Source organism: Oncorhynchus masou, chromosome 18, assembly GCF_036934945.1.
Source record: "Oncorhynchus masou masou isolate Uvic2021 chromosome 18, UVic_Omas_1.1, whole genome shotgun sequence".
In the NCBI taxonomy this organism is placed as follows: Eukaryota; Metazoa; Chordata; class Actinopteri; order Salmoniformes; family Salmonidae; genus Oncorhynchus; species Oncorhynchus masou.
Window position 1 is genome coordinate 43,324,076 of NC_088229.1, and position 24,001 is coordinate 43,348,076.

Genomic DNA, 24,001 nt, shown 5'->3' on the forward strand with positions numbered 1-24,001 from the left:
AACGTGGAGGCATTTGGTACAGTGCCATCAACCCACTTCAGCCATTTTAGAAATGTCCTAAATAAAGATGGAGAGATAATGTAAAAAGAAAAGCCATTAGCAAGACTCAGGTGTACCTGGGGAAACAAAGGCCTCTCGTCTTTGATTTTCTTGATGCAGTCAGCCACCAGCCTCTTCATGGCTTTGGGGCAGCTCTTATAAAGCTTACTGAGGTCTGGAGACAGGTACCCCCGACCCACCATGAAGATGATCTGACAGGGGAGACAGAGATGAAGGGTCACAGTGTTATTGCTTTCTGTGGAAGTCACAGTGAGTCCCTAATATTGTAATACCTGCTGTGAGAAGAATGTGGTGACCAGATGATATTGAAACAGCTCCATACAAGTCTGTCTGCCAGTCTGAACCACTGGTTGTGACATTACTACACTGAGGACAGGTGAGTCGTCAGATAATGAAAGGCGAGTCCTCAGATAATGTGAGCCAAACCTGACACCTGGCCAATAGAGAGAGAGCAAGCGATAGAGAGAGTGAAAGAGAGAGTGAGCGATAGAAATAGCGATAGAGATAGATAGCAAGAGAGAGCGAGCGAGATAGCTAGATAGCGAGTGCAAGAGAGAGCAAGATAGATAGCTAGCGAGATAGATAAAGAGCGAGAGTGCACAATAGAGAGATCGAGAGATATAGATAGAAAGAGAGAGAGAACCAGAGAAAGAGAGAGAGCGAGAGAGCGAGAGAGATAAATAGATAGCGAGTGAAAGACAGATAAAGAGCGAGAGAGATAGAGAGAGCAATAGAGAGAGCGAGAGAGAGCGATAGAAATAGTGATAGAGATAGCTAGCAAAAGAGAGCGAGCGAGATAGCGAGATGAGTGAGAGAGAGCAAGAGAGATAGATAGATAGCTAGCGAGAGAGATCGATAAATAGCGAGAGAGCGCAATAGAGAGATCGAGAGATATAGATAGCGATAGAGAGAGCGATAGAGAGAGAACCAGAGAAAGAGAGAGAGCGAGAGAGCAAGAGAGATAAATAGATAGCGAGTGAGAGAGATAGAGAGCAATAGAGAGAGCGTCATTGAGAAATAGATCTAATCAAAAACACAGAGAACCAGACAACAAAAATATACGCCTTCAATATGGGGAAACACTGAAGCAATACAAACACACCCTAAGAACAAAAAAGGAACAGCACATTAGAAATCAGCTGAATGGAACTGAGGAATCCATTGAATCAAACCACTTCTGGGAGAATTGGAATAAACTAAACAAACCTCATCATGAGGAATTGGCTATACAAAATGGGCATATGTGGAGAAATCACTTTGCAAACCTTTAAAGCAATATAACAAAGAGCCCAGAACAAAAAGATATACAAGAAAAATTACAAATCCTTGAATCAGCAGTCAAAGACTATCAGAATCATGTGGATACCCCAATTACAGAAGAATTATTGGAAAAACTATGCACTCTCCAACCCAAAAAGGCCTGTGGTGCTGATGGTATTTTAAATTAAATTATCAAATATACAGACCACAAATTCAAATTGGCTATACTCAAACTCTTCAACAGGTATTTCCCCGATATTTGGAACCAGGGATTGATCACACCAATCTATAAAAATGGAGGAATTGCAGAGGAATTTGCATTAACAGCAACTTGGGAAAATTCTCTGCACTATTATAAATAGCAGACTACATCATTTCCTTGACGAACACAACGTCCTGAGCAGAAGCCAGATTTATTTCTAAAAGATTATCGTACAACAGACCACATTTACACCCTCCACACTCTAATTGATAAACAAGTAAACCAAAACAAAGGCTAAATCTACTCGTGTTTTGTATATTTCAAGAAAGCATTTGATTCAATTTGGCACGAAGGTCTTTTTTGTAAACTAATAGAAAATGGTATTGGAGGGAAAACATATGATTTTATTAAATCAAATGTGCGGTTAAAATTGGCAACAAGCAAACAGACTTCTTCTCTCAGGGACGAGGAGTGAAACAGGGCTGCCCAATAAGTCCAACACTATTTAACATTAATGAATTGGCCAAAACATTAGAAGAATCGGCAGCACCTGGTATCACCCTACACAACAATGAAATCAAGTGTCTGCTGTACGCAGATGACCTGGTGCTGCTGTCTCTAAAGAGGGATCACAGCAGCACCTAGATCGTCTTCACGGGTTCTGTCAGACCTGGGCTCTGACCGTTAACCTAAAAAACCCAAATATAATGATATTCCAAAAAAGGTCCGGAAATAAGGATGACAAATATAAATTCTATTTGGACACAGTTCTATTAGAACACCAAAAACTACACATATCTAGGACTAAATATCAGCAACACAGGTAGCTTTCACATGGCTGTGAATGAGCTGAGAGACAAAGCAAGAAGAGCATTCTATGCCATTAAAAGGAACATCAAAATCGAAATTACAATTACAATCTGGCTCAAAATGTTTCAATCAGTTTAAGAACCAGTTGCTCTATATGGAAGTGAAGTATAGGGTTCCAATCTCTAATAATGAATATACCAAATGGAACAAACATCCAAATCGAAATACTGCATGCAGAGTTTTGCAAGACTGTACTGCAAGTGCAAAGAAAAACTCAAAATAACGCATGTAAAGCAGAATTGGGCCAATACCCCCTCCTCATTTGAATAGAAAAAAAGAGCATTCAAATTTTACAACCATCTAGAAACAAGTGACCCTAAAACATTCCATCACACAGCTCTACAATGTCAAGAGTCCCCTCAGCCAGCTGGTTCTGAGGCTCAGTTCACATTTACATTTAAGTCATTTAGCAGACGCTCTTATCCAGAGCGACTTACAAATTGGTGAATTCACCTTCTGACATCCAGTGGAACAGCCACTTTACAATAGTGCATCTAAATCATTTAAGGGGGGGTGAGAAGGATTACTTATCCTATCCTAGGTATTCCTTGAAGAGGTGGGGTTTCAGGTGTCTCCGGAAGGTGGTGATTGACTCCGCTGTCCTGGCGTCGTGAGGGAGATTGTTCCACCATTGGGGGGCCAGAGCAGCGAACAGTTTTGACTGGGCTGAGCGGGAACTGTACTTCCTCAGTGGTAGGGAGGCGAGCAGGCCAGAGGTGGATGAACGCAGTGCCCTTGTTTGGGTGTAGGGCCTGATCAGAGCCTGGAGGTACTGCGGTGCCGTTCCCCTCACAGCTCCGTAGGCAAGCACCATGGTCTTGTAGCGGATGCGAGCTTCAACTGGAAGCCAGTGGAGAGAGCGGAGGAGCGGGGTGACGTGAGAGAACTTGGGAAGGTTCACCAACCCAAACCAACCCCATAGAGCCTCAGGACAGTACTCAGAAAATCTGGCCCAACCAAATCATCACAAAACAAAAATAAAAATATATCACCTATTGGAAAGACACCACAAAAAATTTAAAAGAAAACTTTGATAGAAAACTTTGGAAAACATTGACTAGGTACAGACTGAGCACAGTCTGGCTATAGAGACCAGTCGTCACAGACAAACCTGGTTGCCCAGAGAGGACAGGCTGTGCTCACTCTGCTCCAGGTGAGAGGTAGAGACAGAGCTGCATTTCCTATTACACTGTGACAAATACTCAGACCTAAGAGAATATTTCTTTCCCAAAATTATAATTCAATACAAAGAATTTGAAACTATAAAAGATGAAGAAAAAAGCAAATATTTATTGGGTGAAAATCCAAAATGTGCAGTTTTGGCAGCCAAATGTGTGTCCTCCTGCTACAACCTGAGGGACAACTAGTGAAAAGTGAAAAGTAATGTCGATAATATTTCCCGTTTTGTTTTGTCTTTTATATCATGTCATGTGTCTTCTCAGTCATGTTGACACTACCATTGCTTTAATGTATTGTTGTTCTCATTAATATAGTTGTTAATGTAGTTAATGTAGTTGTTAATGTAGTTAATGTAGTTGTTAATGTAGTTGTAGTTGTTAGCGAGCGAGATAGAGAGCGAGAGAGAGCGAGTGCGAGAGAGAGAGAGAGCACGAGAGAGCGAGAGCGAGAGAGAGCGCGAGAGAGAGAGCGAGAGCGAGAGAGAGAGCGAGCGAGATAGATAGCGAGAGAGCGAGCAAGCAATGGAGAAAGCGAGAGAGCGCGCGAGAGAGCAATAGAGAGAGCGAGCAATAGAGAGTGCGCAAGAGAGACAGCAAGAGAGAGTGCGAGAGAGAGAGAGAGCAAGAGAAAGACAACGCGAAAGAGCGAGCGAGAGAGTGCGAAAGAGCGCGCGAGAGAGCGCGAGATAGATAGATAGAGAGCGAGCGTGAGAGAGAGAGCGAGAGATAGTGAGAGATAGCGAGAGAGAGCGCGTGCAAGAGAGAGCGTGGAAGAGATAGCGATAGAGCTGGAGAGAGAGAGAGCTAGATAGAGAGAGCAAGAGAGAGAGCGATAGAGAGAGCGCAAGAGAGAGCGCAAGAGAGAGAGCGATAGAGAGAGCAAGAGAGATAGAGCGAGGGAGAGGGCGAGAGAGAGAGTGAGAGGGAGCGAGAGAGCGAGCGATAGAGATAGAGCTAGAGAGATAGCGATAGAGCTAGAGAGATAGCGATAGAGCTAGAGAGAGAGCGATAGAGAGAGATAGTGAGAGAGAGCGAGAGAGAGAGAGCAAGAAAGATAGATATAGCGGGAGATAGAGAGCGAGATAGATAGAGGGAGAGAGTGCGAGAGAGATAGAGAGCGCGCAAGAGAGAGCACGAGAGATAGATATAGCGAGAGAGAGAGAGCAAGATAGAGCGATGGAGATGGAGAGAGAGAGAGGGAGAGAGCAAGAGTGATAGAGGGAGCGAGAGAGCGAGCGAGAGCGAATAAGAGTTGGATAAATTTAGATAAACTTGAATTTTTTTCGCAAGGACTTATACAGGGTACTAACCTTAACATTAAAACCATCAATCCAGAAATCAGGAGGATAGAATTATGGTCAGATTTGCCAAATGGAGGGTGAGGGAGTGCTTTGTATGTGTCTCTGTGTGTTGGGTAAAGGTGGCTTAGAGTTTTTTCCCTCTGGTTGTACATTTAACTTCTTTGGGAATGGGGGGCAGTATTGAGTAGCTTGGATAAAAATGTGCCCAGAGTAAACTGTCTGCTACTCAGGTCTAAAAGCTAGAATATGAATATTGGACAGAAAACACTCTGAAGTTTATAAAACTGTTTGAATGATGTCTGTGAGTATAACAGAACTCAAATAGCAGGCAAAAACATGTTAAGAAATCCAACCAGGAAGTGGGAAATCTGAGGTTTGTAGTTTTTCCAAGTCATTGCCTATCGAATATACAGTGTCTATGGTGTCATATTGCACTTCCTACGGCTTCCACTAGATGTCAACAGTCTTTAGAACCTTGTTTGAGGCTTCTACTGTGAAGTGGGGGGGAATGAGAGCTGATTCAACCAGAGGACTGCCAGAGTGGCATGAGCTGATCACGCGCGCATTTCTGAAGACAAAGGAATTCTCTGGTTGGAACATTATTGAAGATTTATGTTAAAACAGCCTAAAGATTCATTCTATACATCGTTTGACATGTATCTACGGACTGTAATGGAACTTTTTGAGTTTGTCTGGACCTAGTGATCGGGTGTCGTGAATTTGGATTACAGGTCTAAACGCGCGAACAAAAAGGAGGTATTTGGACATAAATGTTTGTTTTGTTCGATAAAGTCCATAATTTATTGTGGAACTGGGATTCCTGTGAGTGCATTCTGATGAAGATCAAAGGTAAGTGAATATTTATAATGCTATTTCGGACTTCTGTTGACTCCACAACATGGCAGATATCTGTATGGCTTGTTTTTGTGTCGAAGCGCTGTACTCAGATTATTGCATGGTGTGCTTTTTTAATAAAACAAAATTGAAATCAGACACAGTGGTTGCATTAAGGAGATGTGGATCTAAATTTCCATGCATAACACATCTTTTAGCAATGTTTATTATGAGTATTTCTGTAAATTGACGTGGCTCTCTGCAAAATCACCGTATGTTTTGGAACTACTGAAAACAACACGCTAATGTACAAAGATTTTTGGATATAAATATGAACTTCATAGAGCAAAACATACATGTATTGTGTAAAATGAAGTCCTATGAGTGTCATCTGATGAAGATCATCAAAGGTTAGTGTTTCATTTTCTCTCCATTTCTGCTTTTTGTGACTCTCTTTGGCTGCAAAAATGGCTGTGATTTTCTGTGACTAGGTGCCGACCTAACATAATCGTTTGGTGTGCTTTCGTCGTAAAGCCTTTTTGAAAATCGGAAACTGTGGCTGGATTTACAACAAGTTTATCTTTAAAATTGTGTAAAATATTTGTATGTTTGAGGAATTTTAATTATGGGATTTCTGTTGTTTTGAATTTGGCGCCCTGCAATTTCACTGGCTGTTGGCGAGGTGGGACGCTACCGTCCCACATATCCCAGAGAAGTTGACATGCTGGTAGAAGTGAGATAAAACGGATTTGAGTTTCCTTGCATTAAAGTCCCCGGCCACTAGGAGCACCGCCTCTGGATGAGCGTTTTCCTGTTTGCTTATGGCCATGGACAGCTCATTGAGTGTGGTCTTAGTGCCAGCATTGGTTTGTGGTGGTATATAGACAACAATGAAAAATACAGATGAAAACTCTTGGTAAATAGTGTCATCTACAGTTTATCATACTCTACCTCAGGCAAGCAAAAAACTTGAGACCTTAGATTTCGTGCACCAGCTGTTGTTTACAAATATACACAGATGCTGTTGTTCTATCCTGCCAAAAAAGCTTAAAACCTGCCAGCTGTATGTTACTCATGTCGTCGTTCAGCCACGACTCTGAAACGTAAGATGCTCAACATGCTCTGCTCTGCTGACACCTACTGTGATGGTTCGGGCCTAAACCACACAAAAACAACACACTATGGAACACAAATCTTTTACTATATCATCCTGGAATATACAAGGTCTGAGGTCATCTGCCTTTGGCCTATAGAGCAGAAACCCAGACTTCAAAGAAATTGGAATTACAGACATTGTCATCCTACAAGAAACATGGTATAAAAAAAGAGGGACCCACTGGTTGCCCTAAAGGTTACAGAGAGCTGGTAGTCCCATCCAACTACCAGGTGTGAAACAGGGAAGTGACTCAGGAGGTATGCTAATTTGGTATAGAGCAGACTTAACCCACTCTATTAAATTAGTCAAAACAGGAACATTTAACATCTGACTTGAAATGAATAAGGAAATTCTCTCAACAGAGAAAAATGTCCTCATGTGTGCTACCTATACCCCCCAATAGAATCCCCATACTTTTAACTATGACAGTTTCTCCATCCTATAGGGGGAGATGAACATTTCTCAGGCTCAGGGACATGTCGCAACCTAAATACCAGAACTGGACAAGAACCCAACACACTTTACACACGGGGGGACAAACACCTACCTGGAGATGACAGCATTCTCTCCCCTAAATGCCTCCCATGACACAACTACAACAACATAACAAACAAAGACGGGTCACAGCTCCTGCAGCTCTGTCGGACGCTGGGTACCAGAGGTCGACCGATTAATCGGAATGACCGATTAATTAGGGCCGATTTCAAGTTTTCATAACAATCGGAAATGGTTATTTTTGGACACCGATTTGGGCGATTTAAAAAATATATATTTTACACCTTTATTTAACTAGACAAGTCAGTTAAGTACACATTCTTATTTTCAATGACAGCCTAGGAACGGTGGGTTAATAACTGCCTCGTTCAGGGGCAGAACGAAAGATTTTTACCTTGGCAGCTCGGGGGATTCAATCTTGCAACCTTACAGTTAATTAGTCCAACGCTCTAACCACCTGATTACATTGCATTCCACGAGGAGACTGCTGCCTGTTACACGTATGCAGTAAGCCAAAGTAAGTTGCTAGCTAGCATTAAACTTATCTTATAAAAAACAATCAATCAATCATAATCACTACTTAACTACACATGGTTGATGACTATTACTAGTTTATCTAGCATGTCCTGCGTTGCATATAATCGATGCGGTGCGTATCATTGCTCCAATGTGTACCTAACCATAAACATCAATGAGTATGGTTCGTCTAGCTTTAGGAGGGCTCAATTCAATAGCACGGCTGCTGTCGTTCTTTGGAAGAGAAATTAAATGCGAGAACATTTTGTTAAACCTGCATATTTAGCCAAAAGAAATCCAGGTTAGCAGGCAATATTAACCAGGTGAAATTGTGTCACTTCTCTTGCGTTCATTGCACGCAGAGTCAGTGTATATGCAACAGTTTGGACCGCCTAATTTGCCAGAATTTTACATAATTATGACATAACATTGAAGGTTGCGCAATGTGACAGGAATATTTAGACTTATGGATGCCACCCGTTAGATAAAATACAGAACAGTTCCGTATTTCACTGAAAGAATAAACGTCTTGTTTTCGAGATGATAGTTTCCGGATTCTGCCATATTAATGACCTAAGGATCGTATTTCTGTGTGTTATCATATTATAATTAAGTCTATGATTTAATAGAGCAGTCTGACTGAGCGATGGTAGGCAGCAGCAGGCTCGTAAGCATTCATTCAAACAGCACTTTCGTCCGTTTGCCAGCAGCTGTTTATGACTTCAAGCCTATCAACTCCCAATATTAGGCTGGTGTAACTGGCTAGCTAGTTAGCGGGCTGCGCACTAATAGCATTTCAAATGTTACTCGCTCTGAGACTTGGAGTGGTTGTTCCCCTTGCTATATGCATGGGTAACGCTGCATCGAGGGTGGCTGTTGTCGTTGTGTTCCTGTTTGAAGCCCAGGTAGGAGCGAGGAGAGGGACGGAAGCAATACTGTTACACTGGCAATACTAAAGTGCCTTTAAGAACATCCAATAGTCAAAGGTATATGAAATACTAATGGTATAGAGAGAAATAGTCCTATAATAACTACAACCTAAAACTTCTTACCTGGGAATATTGAAGACTCATGTTAAAAGGAACCACCAGCTTTCATATGTTCTCATGTTCTGAGCATGGAACTTAAACGTTAGCTTTCTTACAAGGCACATATTGCACTTGTACCTCTCCAACACTTTGTTTTTGCATTATTTAAACCAAATTGAACAGGTTTCATGATTTATTTGAGGCTAAATTGATTTTATTGATGTATTATATTAAGTTAAAATAAGTTTTCATTCAGTATTGTTGTAATTGTCATTATTACAAATGAATAAATAAACATTTAAACAAATAAAATCTGAAAATAAATTTAATTTTTTTAAAAATAGGCCGATTAATCGGTATCGGCGTTGAAAAATCATAAAAATCGGTCGACCTCTAGTATGTACATAATCAATGGTAGGCTTCGAGGTGACTCCTATTGTAGGTACACTTATAGCTCATCTCGTGACCTGGGCCCTGACAGTAAATCTCAGTAAGACAAATATAATGGTGTTGCAAAAAAGGTTCAGTTGCCAGGACCACAAAAACAAATTGCATCTAGACACCATTGCCCTAGAGCACACAAAAAACAATACATACCTCGGCCTAAACATCAGCGCCACAGTTCACATCTTTGTGGAAGTTACCTATCTGAGAGACAAGGCAAGAAGGACCTTCTATGCCATCAAAAGGAACATAAAATTCAACATACCAATTAGGATCTGGTAAAAAAATACTTTCAGTTATAGAACCCTTTGTCCTTTATGGTTGTGAGGTCTGGGGTCCGCTCACCAACCAAGAATTCACAAAATGGGACAAACACCAAATTGAGACTGCATGCAGAATTCTGCAAAGATATCCTCCGTGTACAATGTGAAAAACCAAATAATTCATGCAGAGCAGAATTAGGCCGATACCTGCTAATTATCAAAATACAGAAAAAAGAGACATTAAATTCTTCAACCACCTAAAAGGAAGCGATTCCCAAACATTCCATAACAAAGCCATCACCTACAGAGAAATGAACCTGGAGAAGAGCCCCCTAAGCAAGCTGGTCCTGGGGCTCTGTTCACAAACACAAACAAACCCCACAGAGCACCAGGACAGCAACACAATTAGACCCAACCAAATCATGAGAAAAGTAATTATTTTTTAGTTGACACATTGGAAAGGATTTACAAAAAAACTAGAATACTATTTGGCCCGAAACAGAGAGTACAGTGGCAGTATACCTGACCACTGACTGACCCAAGATTAAGTAAATCTTTAACTATGTACAGACTCAGTGAGCTTAGCCTTGCTATTGAGAAAGGCAGCCCTGGCTCTCAAGAGAAGACATGCTATGTGCACACTGTCCACAAAATGGGGTGGAAACTGAGCTGCACTTCCTAACCTCCTGCCAAATGTATGACCATCTTAGTGACATATTTCCCTCAGATTACACAGACCCACAAAGAATTCGAAAACAAATCCAATTTTGATAAACTCCCATATCTATTGGGTGAAATACCACAGTGTGCCATCACAGCAGCAATATTTGTGACCTGTTGCCACAAGAAAAGGGCAACAACTGAAGAACAAACACCATTGTAAATACAACCTAGTGTGCGCTGGGAGTTGGGAAGCAAATTCAGGGAGTGAATCATTTAATAAATAAATGAAAACATAATTCAAAACAAGAAACACGAACAATGCACAGACATGAAACTGAAGCAGAAACAATAATGCCTGGGGAAGGAACCAAAGGGAGTGACATATATAGGGAAGGTAATCAGGGAAGAGATGGAGTCCAGGTGAGTAATGACACGCTAATGCGCGTAACGATGGTGACAGGTGTGCACCATGACGAGCAGCCTGGTGACCTAGAGGCCGAAGAGGAGCATATGTGACAGCGCGTGGCTCCAACAGCAAGACGCTGACCAAAATGACAATCCCGGGGATTAGGAGCGGACACCCCTGCTGAGGCGCGGGAAACCTGTCAGTCCGGCTGAGGCGTAAGAGCCTGAGGAGCCAGCTGAGACCTCCCCGGTTACCTCGGTCGAGGCCTGGGAGCCAGTCGATCCCGCTGAGGCCTGGGAGCCAGTCGATCCCGCTGAGGCCTGGGAGCCAGTCGATCCCGCTGAGGCCTGGGAGCCAGTCGATCCCGCTGAGGCCTGGGAGCCAGTCGATCCCGCTGAGGCCTGGGAGCCAGTCGATCCCGCTGAGGCCTGGGAGCCAGTCGATCCCGCTGAGGCCTGGGAGCCAGTCGATCCCGCTGAGGTCTGGGAGCCAGTCGATCCCGCTGAGGTATGGAAACCTGTCGAGCCAGCTAAGGCAGGGGAATCTTTCGAACCCGCCGAGGCATGAGAATCCGACAACCTGGCTAAGTCCGCTAAATTATAAGGAATAAACTTAGAAAACTATCCAACCAAAAGCACAGAGACCCAAATAATGGTGTATTACGCCTTCATTACTGAGACTTTAAAACTCTATAAACGTACACTCAGAACCAAAAAAGCACAGTAAGCAGCTATCACTAATTGAGGAGTCCCATAAACACACACAACTTCTGGCAAAATTGGAAAAAAACTTTAAAAAATCTAAACAAGAGGAAATAGCGATACAAAATGGTGACATATGGACAACCCATTTTAAAAGAGTCTACAACACCGTTCAAATTGACACAAACGCAGAACAACGCCAAATTCATGAGAAGTTGAATGGATTAGAAAAAGCTATGAAGGACAATCAAAATCCACTGGACTCCCCAATTACTGACCAGGAGCTCTATAAGAAACTTCAAGCTCTCAAATTTCAAAAGTCATGCGGACCTGATGGCATCCTAAATGAGATGCTCAAACTCACTAGTGAAAAATTTCAATTGGCTATATTAAAACTGTTTCATTTGATCCTGAGTGTAGGTTATTTCCCTGACATCTGGAATCAAGGACTCATAACCCCAATCTTTAACCTCTTACACTTATGGTGGCGCTATTTCATTTTTGGAAGAAAAACGTTCCTGTTTTAAACAAGATATTTTGTCACAAAAAGATGCTCGACTATGCATATAATTGCTACTGTTCGAAAGAAAACACTCTGACGTGTCCAGAAATACAAATATCTTCTCTGTGCGTGCCCTTTAACGTGAGCTTCAGGCAAAACCAAGATGACTTGGCATCCAGGAAATGACAAGGATTTTTGAGGCTCTGTCTTTCATGATCTCCTTATATGGCTGTGAACGCAAGAGGAATGAGTCTGCCCTTTCTGTCGTTTCCCCAAGGTGTCTGCAGCATTGTGACGTATTTGTAGGCAGATCGTTGGAAGATTGACCATAAGAGACCACATTTACCACGTGTCCGCCCGGTGTCCTGCGCCGAAATTGGTGCGCAAAAGTCACCTGCCAGTATTTTTCCATGGGGCACAGAGAGAGAAGCAAGCTTCCACAAACTGCATGTCAATGAAGAGATATGTGAAAAAACACCTTGAGGATTGATTCCAAACAACGTTTGCCATGTTTCGGTCGATATTATGTAGTTAATCCGGAAAAAGTTTCACGTTGTAGGTGACTGCATTTTCGGTTCGTTTCGGTAGCCAGGCGCAATGTAGAAAATGGAACGATTTCTCCTACACACAGACGCTTTCAGGAAACACTGCGCATCTGGTATGTGGCTGGGAGTCTCCTCATTGAAAACATCAGAAGCTCTTCAAAGGTAAATGATTTTATTTATTTGGTTATCTGGCTTTTGTGAAAATGTTGCGTGCTACATGCTACACAAAATGCTATGCTAGCTTTGCATACTCTTACACAAATTAGTCAATTTCTATGGTTCAAAAGCATATTTTGAAAATCTGAGATGACAGTGTTGTTAAGAAAAGGCTAAGCTTGAGAGCAAACGCATTATTTTAATTTTATTTGCGATTTTCAGAAATCGTTAACGTTGCGTTATGCTAATGAGCCTGAGGCTTAGTCACAATCCCGGATCCGGGATGGGGAGTTTCAAGAGGTTAAGAACGGAGACAAATTTGACCCGAAGAATTACAGAGGCATTTGTGTGAACAGTAACCTGGTGAAGGTTTTCTGTAGTATTATAAATGTAAGAGCTCTTAACTTCCATAATAAGCACAATGTCTTGAGTAAAAGCCAAATTGGATTTATACCAAAACGTCGCACAACTGATCATATTTACACCCTACACACCTTGATAGATAAACATGTCCACCAAAATATACGCTTGCTTTATCGACTTCCAAAAAGCATTTGATTCTATTTGGCATACAGGACTGTTCGACAAAGTTATTGAAAGTGGTGTAGGGGGTAAAACATATGACATAATTAAATCAATGTATACTGGCAATACGTGCAGCATTAAAATTGGTAAGAAAAGAACAGAATTCTTTAACCAGGTGTGGCGCCTTCGCTAGGGTTGCAAGCTGAGTCCTGCACTCTTCAATATTTACATTAACGAATTGGCCACTATTCTAGAAAAATCCTTAGCCCCTGGTGTTAGTCTCCACAATTCAGAAGTTAAATGCTTATTCTTCGCAGATGACCTCTGCCTGCTGTCACCCACAGCACATGGCCTACAGCAGAGCCTGGACCCGCTAGAGCAGTACTGCCAGACATGGGCCCTGGCAGTAAACCCCAAAAAGACTAAAATAATGATTTTCCAGAGAAGATTCAGTTCTCAGGGAATTAGACCAAAGTTCTCAATTGGTACAAAATATATAGAGTACTGCACACACTACAATTACTTAGGTTTAAAAATAAGCTCAACTGGACACCTTAATGAGGCAGTGAATGAGCTGAGAGAGAAAGCACGCAGGGCATTCTACGCCATTAAAAAGCAAATTCAAATTTAAAAACCTATTAAAACTAATTGAATATGTCATTGAACCAATTGCACTTTATGGCAGCGAGGTGTGGGGTCCACTTGCAAAACAAGATTTCATCAAATGGGACAAACACCCCATTGAAACCCTGCATGCAGAGTTCTGTAAGATTCTCCTACATGTCCAGAGGAAAACTACAAACAAACAATTCATGCAGGGCAGAATTAGGCCAATATCCACTAATAATAAAAACTCAAAAAAGAGCAATTAAGTTTTGGAAACATCTAAAATACAGCGACCCCCTCTCATATCATCACCAAGCCCTGCAATGCCAAGAGCTGAGCAAAGAGTTCACAAACCTGTTCTGCTAACGCACTGAAGCCTCAGGACCAGAACATCCAATCAATCAGGATAAACCAAATTACAACACAGTCAAAACAAAACTATATTGCTTATTGGGAAACACAAACACAAAGCAAAATGCAGTGCTATCTGGCCCTAAATCGACAGTACACTGTGGCTAAATATTTGACCATGGTTACTGATCAAAACCTTAGAAAAACCTTGACAGAGTACAGGCTCAGAGAGCACAGCCTTGTCATTGAGAAGGGTAGACACAGGAAAACCTGGCTCCCTGTAGAGGAAAGGCTGTGCAACCATGGCACAACAGCAGAACCTGAGCTGCAGTTCCTGACAAAATGTCAAAAATATAAAACAATTAGCGAGTGTCATTTTCCCAAATTTGAAACCCTTATTCAAGGTTTTAAAAACCTCACTGATGAGGATAGGCTACCCGTCCTGTTGGGGGAGGATGCAGAGAGCTGTGGGTTGGCAGCGCACTACATTGCTGCCTGCCATAAAATGAGGGACAGTGTCTGACAGACCAATCAACCTGCACATGTCCTCTACTGTATACTTATTGTTAAATGTATAGTTATTTGGACATTTGGTTTTTATTGTTACTGTTGTCCCGTTGACAATTTGATTCTCATTTTTATTTATATTGTAAATATCCAAAATAAGCTTTGGCAATATGTACATTCTTACGTCATGCCAATAAAGCGAATTGAATGAGAGCGAGAGAAAGTGAGAGAGCGAGAGAATGTGGTCACTGCATGAAAGGGAAGTTGAGACAGAGATGCACTTCCTCCTCCATTGCAAAAAAATATTATCCAGCAAGAGTCATTCTTTGAACAACTGGCCCCGTCTCACCTCACTCAAGCAGGTCCAGCGGTTCCTCAGGTTTGACCATTTTTTACAGGCGTTTTATATGCAAATTTGGTGGGGTGGCAGCGCCTCTCACAGTCCTAACCCGCAAGTCGCAGACCTGTGTTTGCTGGACCCCTGAGTCTGACAGGGTATTCATGGAGCTCAAAGGACCCATCATCGTTCATCCTACTCTGACTTGTCCCTTTGTGGTGGAGGTGGATGCCTCGGACTCCGGAGCAGTGGGCGGTCCTTTCATTGAGGAACGAGGAGTAGATGGAACTGCACCCATGTAGGCAACCGGGAGCTCTTGGCAGTTAAGTGGGCTCTTGAGGGGTGGAGACACTGGTTGGAGTGGGCACCTCATCCTTTCGTGATCTGGACGGACCATAAGAACTTGGTCTTCATTCAATAAGGTTGAACGCTCGCCAGGCGAGGTGGGCTGTTTTTTAACAGGTTCGATTTCACACTAGCCTATCGCCCGGGATCCAAGAATCAGAAGGCAGACGCCTTGTTCTGCCAACACGATGTCTCTAACGAGGAGAAGGACCCTGAGGCCATCCATCCCCAGCTCACGCATTGTGGTCCCTTTGATATGGTGTATTGAGACCACGGTCTGACAAGCCCAGACTTGAGAACCTGACCCCGGTGAGGGACCCACTAACAGACTTGAAAAGCCTGGTCCCAAGTACTACAATGGGGACACTCCTAAATTAACTGGGAATCCAGGTGTTAATCGGACACTGGAGTTCCTGAGGTGGAAATTCTGGTGGCCCAACATGATGGAAGACGTGAGAATGTGTTTCATCTGTGCCCAAAGCAAGTCTTCGCGTCAGCGACCGGCCAGGTTGCTCCAACCTCTGCCCATCTCATCTGACTGTAGACTTTTCACTTGGTTACCTCCATCTCAAGGGCTTATCACTATCCTGGTGTTCATCAATCGGTTCTCCAAGGCAGCCCTTTTCATCGCCTTACCCAAATTGCTTTCAGCGAAGGAGACCGCTGATCTCGCTGATGTCAATCGACTACACAGACTTCCCCAGGACATTGTCTCAGATTGTGGGCTCCAGTTGAGTGTGTAGTACTGCCTGTCTAGGGACTGGGAGAAGTGTGTACTGTCTAGTGAGTGTGTAGTACTGCCTGTCTAGGGATTGGGACTGGGAGAAGTGTGTACTGTCTAGTGAGTGTGTGAAGTGTGTACTGTCTAGTGAAGGCCTTCTGCTCCCTGTTGGGAGCACCGGTGAGTCTCTCCTCGTGGTTCCACCCTCAGTCGAATGGGCAAACTGAACGGGCCCAGGAGCTGGAGAAGTTCCTGCGCTGCTTCGTCTCCACTCAGGGCAGCAACTGGAGCAAGTTCCTCGTCTGGACGGAGTATGCTCATAACACACTGCCAATCCTCCTTGTTCCGCTCCTCTGCCCGACACCACCATCAGGCAAACTGGCACCTCGGACCGGGTCAACGGGTGTGGCTATCCCCCCGTGATCTTCCCTTAAAATGTGGACTCGCGGAAGCTCGCTCCATATGACCATTCAAGATCCTGAGTCGCATCAACCCGGTCACCTATCATCTCCAGCCTCACAGGTCTATGAGGGTCTGTCCGTCCTTTCATGTCTCCCATTTCAAGCTGGTAAGGACCAGTCCATTATCTCCCCCCACACCTGCTCCTCTGCCCCCTCGACTTGTGGATGGCCACGTGGGCCTACACGGTCCGGCGTCTGGAGGCTCGTCAGGGCCGAGGGACCCTGCAGTACCTGGTGGACTGGAAGGGCTACAGTCCCGAGGAGTGAGCGTGGCTGCTAGCCCGGGACATCCTGGATCTGGGTCTTTTTAGAGACTTTAAAAAACTATGTGGTGGTCTTCATGGCTCCCCCGCTGGAGCCGTTCCTAGGGGGGGGGGGGGGGGGGGATACAGTCATGGTTCCCCCTGGCACCAGAGGGAATTGTTTTCTGTGGTCCTTTGCAGAAGCTTGAATTGTTTACTGTGTGCATTTGTTTCCTGAGCAAATTTCAGAGACTTAGTGTTTGTTGTTTTTTAAAGTGTACTGTGATCCTGCGGCTACAGTTTCTCAATAAAATATTAGGTTATCCTTAACCACGGATTCCTTGTCTGGTCTCTTCTCTGCACCTGGGTCCAACCTTACCACGTCACAGCTGCTGAGTTCTAAAACAGCCCATCACTTGAATATCGTTGCTTTGACTTCCTACGGGCAGGTGGGACGGTAGCGTCCCACCTGGTCATTATCCGGTGAAATTGCAGAGTGCGAAATTCTAAAATACTAAATTCAAATTTTTTACCTTCTTGAATAGATATGTGTTATACATCAAAATAAAGCTTAGCTTCTTGTTAATCCAGCCTCTGTGTCAGATTTGAAAAATGCTTTACGGCGAAAGCACACCATGCGATTATCTGAGGACAGCGCCCCACATACAAACACATGAAAATAATTTAAATAAAACAGTTTTAGAAACTTTAGAGTTTTTCAATCCAAATCTACCAATTATATGCATATCCTAGCTTCTGGGCCTGAGTAACAGGCAGTTTACTTTGGGCACGCTTTTCTTCCCAGATGTTAAAATACTGCCCCCTACCCCAGAGAGGTTCAAATCAGTACACGTGCGAGCACTCTCTCGCTGTATCTCTCTCTCCATACAACAAACAAACCCCCACTCAGACAGTCAGCCCGCCAGTGACACAGAGCCCATCTACCCCTCTGACACCCACACACTGGAACCCAGGCCAGGGAAATACAGACCACGTGGCTTAAACTGTGTCCTACAATCCAAGTTATATTTGATATGTTAAACTCAAACACAGCAGGGGAGGTCAAAATACCATGGTTTTAGAGATGGTTATGTGGCAGGCTGCATTTACCTGGTCTCTGTTGGCTATCTGTGAGTATGGCAGCTCTCCTGTCATCAGCTCATAGAGGACAACACCGTAAGAGTATACGTCAGACTGGAAACTATAGGGCATATTGTCCTGCATCCGTATAACCTCTGGAGCCTGAGAACAGAGGATGGAACAAACAAACATGACTAAATTGATTTAATTTACAATTCCGGGAACCATAATTAGTCAATCTGAAAACCATAAGGAATCAACTTCTCATAGGGGTCTGATGGGTGGTAACTTCTGTTTCATTTTCAACAGTCAAGTCAAACACACAAGAAACACACAATTCACTTTTCCATGTCCTGATACTGACCATCCACAGTATGGACCCTGAAGGTTGCTCCACCTGGTGAGAACCACTCCACCTGGCTTTGACTGTGGCCAGACCAAAGTCGCCAATCTTCACCGTCAGGCCCTCGTGTAGGAAGATATCTGTACTGCTGTCAAGGAGGCAGAGCTGTGGCAGAGACAGCTGAGTCTGTGGAAAAGAAACTAAATATCTGAGCTCAAACATCATTTGTCTAATGTCAAGCCGACAATTGTTTTTATTCAATTTTGTCACAAGAGTGACTGAGCATGAAAGAGTATGAAGAAGAGGCTGTGGTGTAAAAAGTATCTAATAGAAGAGTACCTTAATAGAAAATGACTCTAGTAAAAGTGAAAGTCACCCAGTAAAATACTATTTGAGTAAATGTCTAGAAGTAATTGGTTTTAAATATACTTAAGTATCAAAAGTATAAATAATTTCAAATTCCTTATATAAAGAAAACCAGACTGCGTTATTTTTTATTTATTTACGGATAGCCAGGGGCATGGTCCAACACTCATAATTGGTCCAACAGACATAATTTACAAACGAAGCATGTGTTTAGTGAGCCTGCTAAATTAGAGGCAGTAGGGATGACCAGGGATGTCCTCTTGATAAGTGTGTAAATTTGATTATTTTTCTGTCCTGCTAAGCATTCAACATGTAACAAGTACTTTTGGTTGTCAGGGAAAATGTATGTATGTAGTAAAAAGTACTCAATTTTCTTTAGGAATTATAGTGAAGTATAAGTAAAAGAAGTCAAAAATATAAATATTAAGGCAAAGTACAGATACCCCAAAAAACTACTTAAGTAGTACTTTCAAGTATGAGAAAGGATACTGTTTGATTTCATGTCCCTGTGGATGATGTTTTTAGCGTGCAAATAGCTGAAAGAGAAATACAGTGAAATTGTATTTTAGGACATTCAGTTGCATGTTACAAAAATGAAAGGGGGAAAAAATATATCCTTCTAAAGCTATCACCCTTCTATAGCGTCAATCTTAAATTAGCATCCTTGTAAAACTAGCATCCCTATACAGCTAGCAATAATACCATTCTACACCTAAGCTGCTTAGGTATGGACTCACTCCATGCCCTGAGCTGTCTGCCTGGCGATGTCTATGAGCTGGAAAATCTGTAAGTTGGTCTCCTGGACGTGGAGGTGTTTATAGAGGCTGCTGCCTTCACACCACTGGGTCACGATGGCCAGGTTGTCCTTCGTCATGTAGCCCATGAACAATAGGATGTTGACGTGTCGTGTTTTCCTGTGGTGAAAGAGAGAGAGATAATGCTGCATGAAGATAATCTACCAATAATAAACACATTATAGGGTCAACTTATTGCTCTCTCTAAAGTGAATAACCTGAATGCAATATGGGCATCACTATAGTCCTCTTCACCACTCTCACCCTCTCTTACCTCAGCACAGCCACCTCGTTTCTAAAGGCCTGGAACTGTTCCGGTGTGGGGTCAATCACCTTTAGGATCTTCACTGCTACGTCACCTACAACAGACCAAACCATGTGGTAAAGGAACTTCCTTAGCTGCTGTGTGGCCATCTTGTCTCAACCAACTACACAACAGAGAGGAGGTGAAGCGAATCGCCAAGTAGACTAGACTCAGCACAAGTGTTACACTCCGTGTGGGGGGTGGTTAGCCTACAAACAGACCAAGTCTTTACAAGAAGTGTGTTTACCCAGAAGCATGCTCACCGTGCCATTTCCCTTTGTATACCGTTCCGAAGGAGCCTGAGCCGATACGGGAGTGCAGCACCACTTCACTGGCCTCGATCTCCCAGTAGTAACTAGAGTCTCGCTTGTCCCTCGGACGCTGGAGGAGGACAGCCAATATAAGTCCACATTCTCTATATTCAGTAGACATTACATACAATACACAGATGCAGTTATTCCTAGGAATTCAAAGTACTGTTAAGATGCTATTAACTCACAGGCACTGTACAAACTACAAGCGCTGTCTCGCTTACAATTTTGTGTTTCTCTTGAGTGTTGAACGACGGAGCCCGTTCTCGTCTGTCTGGCGCTGGGGTTTTAGACTGTGACCAGCTTGTGGGACTCTGGCTGGGGGAACTCCCGTCTAGAGAGGGACAATGGCCAACGGTATTCAGCACACCAGGTTATGGGATGTTAGACATGTTTCCATTTAGCATAGCAGAAACTTTCGAAAATCTTACCGGAGTCATGATTACGCATTGCTTCGTGATTACGCATTGCCTCCTACGACAACAAACAAGAAAATATTCTGTCACATTTTTACAAATATCAAATGAACGCTAATCATTCAGCAGCTTGATAATTCAGTTCGACACAGACACTGTAAAAGCATACCATGTTGTTCATCACACAACACTGCCTCCTAACCTTGGCTGGGCTCTCTGAAGTCGCCTCAAGAAAAGAGTTGGAGAAGCGAACAATACCTACTCTCCTCTTCAGCCAGAAGCGCCTGCACCAGGAGCTAGGGTAGGCATTCAGGCAATCTAGCTACTCCCAATCAGGGCACGACACAGTGGGACAGTGAGGACAGGGAAGGAAAGGGAGACAGAGTGAAAGAAGGTAAGGGAGGAGAGAAAGAGTGCTACCTGGGTGTTCAATTTTGTGGGCATATTAGACAGCATTCAAGTTATAATTTTTCCAAATACACCTGGGTATGGAGACATAAAAAACAAATCAGAAAAGAATACAGTAAGTGCAGAATATAGAAAGTAATATCGAACACAATCAAGAAAATCATGGAAAGTAAACATGCAAGATGGATTACTTAATAGAAAACATAAGGGGGAGGAGGATGGTAGGGATTCCTGGCGTGTAAAGAAGGGCCAGATCGGGCAGGGAGATTATTTTCAGAATTGTTGCCTGGACATCCAGGAGTCCGCTGGGGGCCCCCGTGGTGTGTTGTTACCTCAATCATGCTGCTGTCGACAGGCAGGGTGGTGCTGACCATGTGGACGTTGGGCGTGGAGGTGGATCGCTGCCTCTGGGACAGAGTGATCCCTGTGGGTGGGTAGGGGGCCGTGTAGTTGAAGGCGTGAGGGGTTGAGTAGCGGTGCAGAGAGCTAGGGGGTGAACACAGGGGGAACATCAGGCTTAGGAGTTGGGATACCACCATGGCTTGTGCGAGCCGGTACGGCTCCTATGAGCATCTCCTGTTTCAGTATTGTGAGGCAGCTTGATGTAGTTAAGTACACCCCCTGGACAGGGAAGCTAGTATATCACAGGGCCCCCTGGACAGGACACAAGTCTATCGCTTGCCATGACAATTTTGGGGATTATCAAAAGATCAAAATAGTATTATTATTATGATTGAATAATTACTATTGTTGTTTTTGTAAGTCTTAGATAGTTCTCAGACAGATGCCATTGAGGTGCTCTGCGGATGCTTACACATTCTACATACACCCTCAGTTCTTGTTAGGGAAAACTTCAAACATAAGAACATTCGGAAACTTCTTCAAATTAGTCTCACAGGGTTGTGGTGGATGGCAGCTTGTCAGTTTCATTTCTGCCATGTTGCGTCATTTTTGCCAGACTCACCCTGGTACACTTCTGCCAGAGAGTCTCTTGTACTGTATTGTCGGTTGCTGGTGAAAGTGGCACCCCATGTGAGTGATGTACCACAACAGCGCTTATTACTGTATTACACCACACTTCTTATCGTGTAAAGCACTCTGAGAAATAATCCCCTTTTTTGGCCAAAACAGAAATTTGTTTCGAAAGACCAATTTAGACTGTTCTGCAAAGAACAACTTGATACTGTTTATGAGCTACTTTGGCGATCGGAGTGCTTTTAAACTGTTTTACATGCTTCTGAAACCACGGGCTCTTTTCACGCCTCTGGTTACATCAGCCCCCTGGGCAGGGAAAGCTTCATAAAGCTGGAGACGTAATCAAAAACAGGCTTTAATTCAGTTTGAGGCACAAGTTAAGGTGCTTTACAACTTACAGCTGCATCAGCTGAGGGTCAGTCAAGCATGACAACCAAAGAACCCTTAGCATTTGACCACCATTAACTCCAAGAGCCAAAGTACTTACCTCAACTTACTGTACTGTAGTTAAATAAATGACTACCACACGCAACCCTTAGTCGATGTTAAATAGTAAGTCAATAGGAAGACGTTTACTGAACGTCTGGAGTTGTCTAATTGCTGATGCTGTATTGCTGCCCGGAGTTAACCTTGCTCACAGTGTTATGGTGAAAGTGGTCCATGGGGCCAATATCACTCATGGATCAGAGGTTATAGGTCAGGAGCAGGAGGGGTGGCCGTACCTGCTAGGGAATCGGGATAGTGATTCTCTCATTCGTCGAGACGTAAGAGGAGGAAGAGATGGACCCCCACTTTCACCTGGTGTAGGGAACAACCTAGAGAGAGAGAACAAGAGACAGAGAGAGAGAAACAGTTGAAGTCAGAAGTTTACACACACCTGAGCCAAATACATTTAAACTCAGTTTTTCACAATTCCTGACATTTAATCAGAGTAAAAATTCCCTGTCTTAGGTCAGGTAGGATCACCACCTTATCTTAAGAATGTTTAATGTCAGAATAATAGTAGAGAGAATGATTTATTTCAGCTTTTATTTCTTTCATCACATCCTCAGTGGGTCAGAAGTTTACATACACTAAATTAGTATTTGGTAGCATTGCCTTTACATTTTTTAACTTGGGTCAAACGTGTCGGTGGTAGCCTTCCACAAGCTTCCCTCAATAAGTTGGCTGAATTTTGGCCCATTCCTCCCGACAGAGCTGTTGTAACTGACTCAGGATTGTAGGCCTCCTTGCTCGCACACGCTTTTTCAGTTCTGCCCACAGATTTTCTATGGGATTAAGGTCAGGGCTTTGTGATGGTCACTCCAATACCTTGACTTTGTTGTCCTTAAGCCATTTTGCCACAACTTTGGAAGTATGCTAGGGGTCATTGTCCATTTGAGACCAAGCTTTAAGTTTCTGACTGATGTCTTGAGATGTTGCTTCAATATATCCACACAATTTTCCTCCTCATGATGCCATCTATTTTGTGAAGTGCACCAGTCCTCCTGCAGCAAAGCACCCTCACAACATGATGCTGTCTCCCCCGTGTTTCACGGTTGGAATGGTGTTCTTCGGCTTGCAAGCCTTCCCCTTTTTCCTCCAAACATAACAATGGTCATTATGGCCAAACAGTTCTATATTTGTTTCATCAGACCAGAGGACATTTCTCCAAAAAGTACAATCTTTGTCCCCATGTGCACTTCCTTGCTGAGCGGCCTTTCAGGTTATGTCGATACAGGACTCGTTTTACTGTGGATATTGATACCTTTGAATCAGTTTCCTCCAGCATCTTCACAAGGTCCTTTGCTGTTGTTCTGTGATTGATTTGCACTTTTCGCACCAAAGTACGATCATCTCTAGGAGACAGAACGCGTCTCCTTCCTGAGCGGTTTGACGGCTGTGTGGCCCCATGGTGTTTATACTTGCATACTATTGTTTGTACAGACAAACGTGGTACCTTCTGGCGTTTGGAAATTGCTCCCAAGGATGAACCAGACTTGTGGAGGTCTACAATTTATTTTCTGTGGTCTTGGCTGATTTCTTTTGATTTTCCCATGATGTCAAGCAAAGAGACACTGAGTTTGAAGGTAGGCCTTGAAATACATCCATAGGTACATCAAATGATGTCAATTAGCCTATCAGAAGCTGCTAAAGCCATGACATCATTTTCTGGAATTTCCAAGCTGTTTAAAGGCACAGTCAACTTAGTGTATGTAAACTTCTGACCCACTGGAATTGCGATACAGTGAAGTATAAGTGAAATAATCTGTCTGTAAACAATTGTTGGAAAATTTACTTGTGTCATGCACAAAGTAGATTTGCCAAAACTATAGTTTGTTTACAAGAA

The 24,001-nt window shown here is 43.2% G+C and overlaps 1 protein-coding gene across 5 annotated transcripts in view; it reads right to left on the reverse strand.

Annotated features, from left to right (window-relative positions):
* raf1a (Raf-1 proto-oncogene, serine/threonine kinase a) overlaps positions 1 to 24,001 on the reverse strand; it is a 37,838-nt gene that overhangs the window by 1,766 nt on the left and 12,071 nt on the right. For 4 of the 5 annotated variants that reach the window (XM_064923418.1, XM_064923416.1, XM_064923415.1 and 1 more), the window contains 12 exons: positions 22,395 to 22,487; positions 21,030 to 21,183; positions 20,492 to 20,611; positions 20,305 to 20,347; positions 20,098 to 20,207; positions 19,826 to 19,943; positions 19,533 to 19,617; positions 19,202 to 19,378; positions 18,954 to 19,000; positions 18,120 to 18,238; positions 17,786 to 17,917; positions 117 to 251 (listed from right to left, as the gene is read on the reverse strand). In XM_064923418.1, coding sequence (XP_064779490.1) covers positions 117 to 251; positions 17,786 to 17,917; positions 18,120 to 18,238; positions 18,954 to 19,000; positions 19,202 to 19,378; positions 19,533 to 19,617; positions 19,826 to 19,943; positions 20,098 to 20,207; positions 20,305 to 20,347; positions 20,492 to 20,611; positions 21,030 to 21,183; positions 22,395 to 22,487 — 1,333 coding nt within the window. The remainder of the gene's footprint in view (positions 1 to 116; positions 252 to 17,785; positions 17,918 to 18,119; positions 18,239 to 18,953; positions 19,001 to 19,201; positions 19,379 to 19,532; positions 19,618 to 19,825; positions 19,944 to 20,097; positions 20,208 to 20,304; positions 20,348 to 20,491; positions 20,612 to 21,029; positions 21,184 to 22,394; positions 22,488 to 24,001) is intronic. The other variant, XM_064923419.1, reaches the window with a different exon arrangement.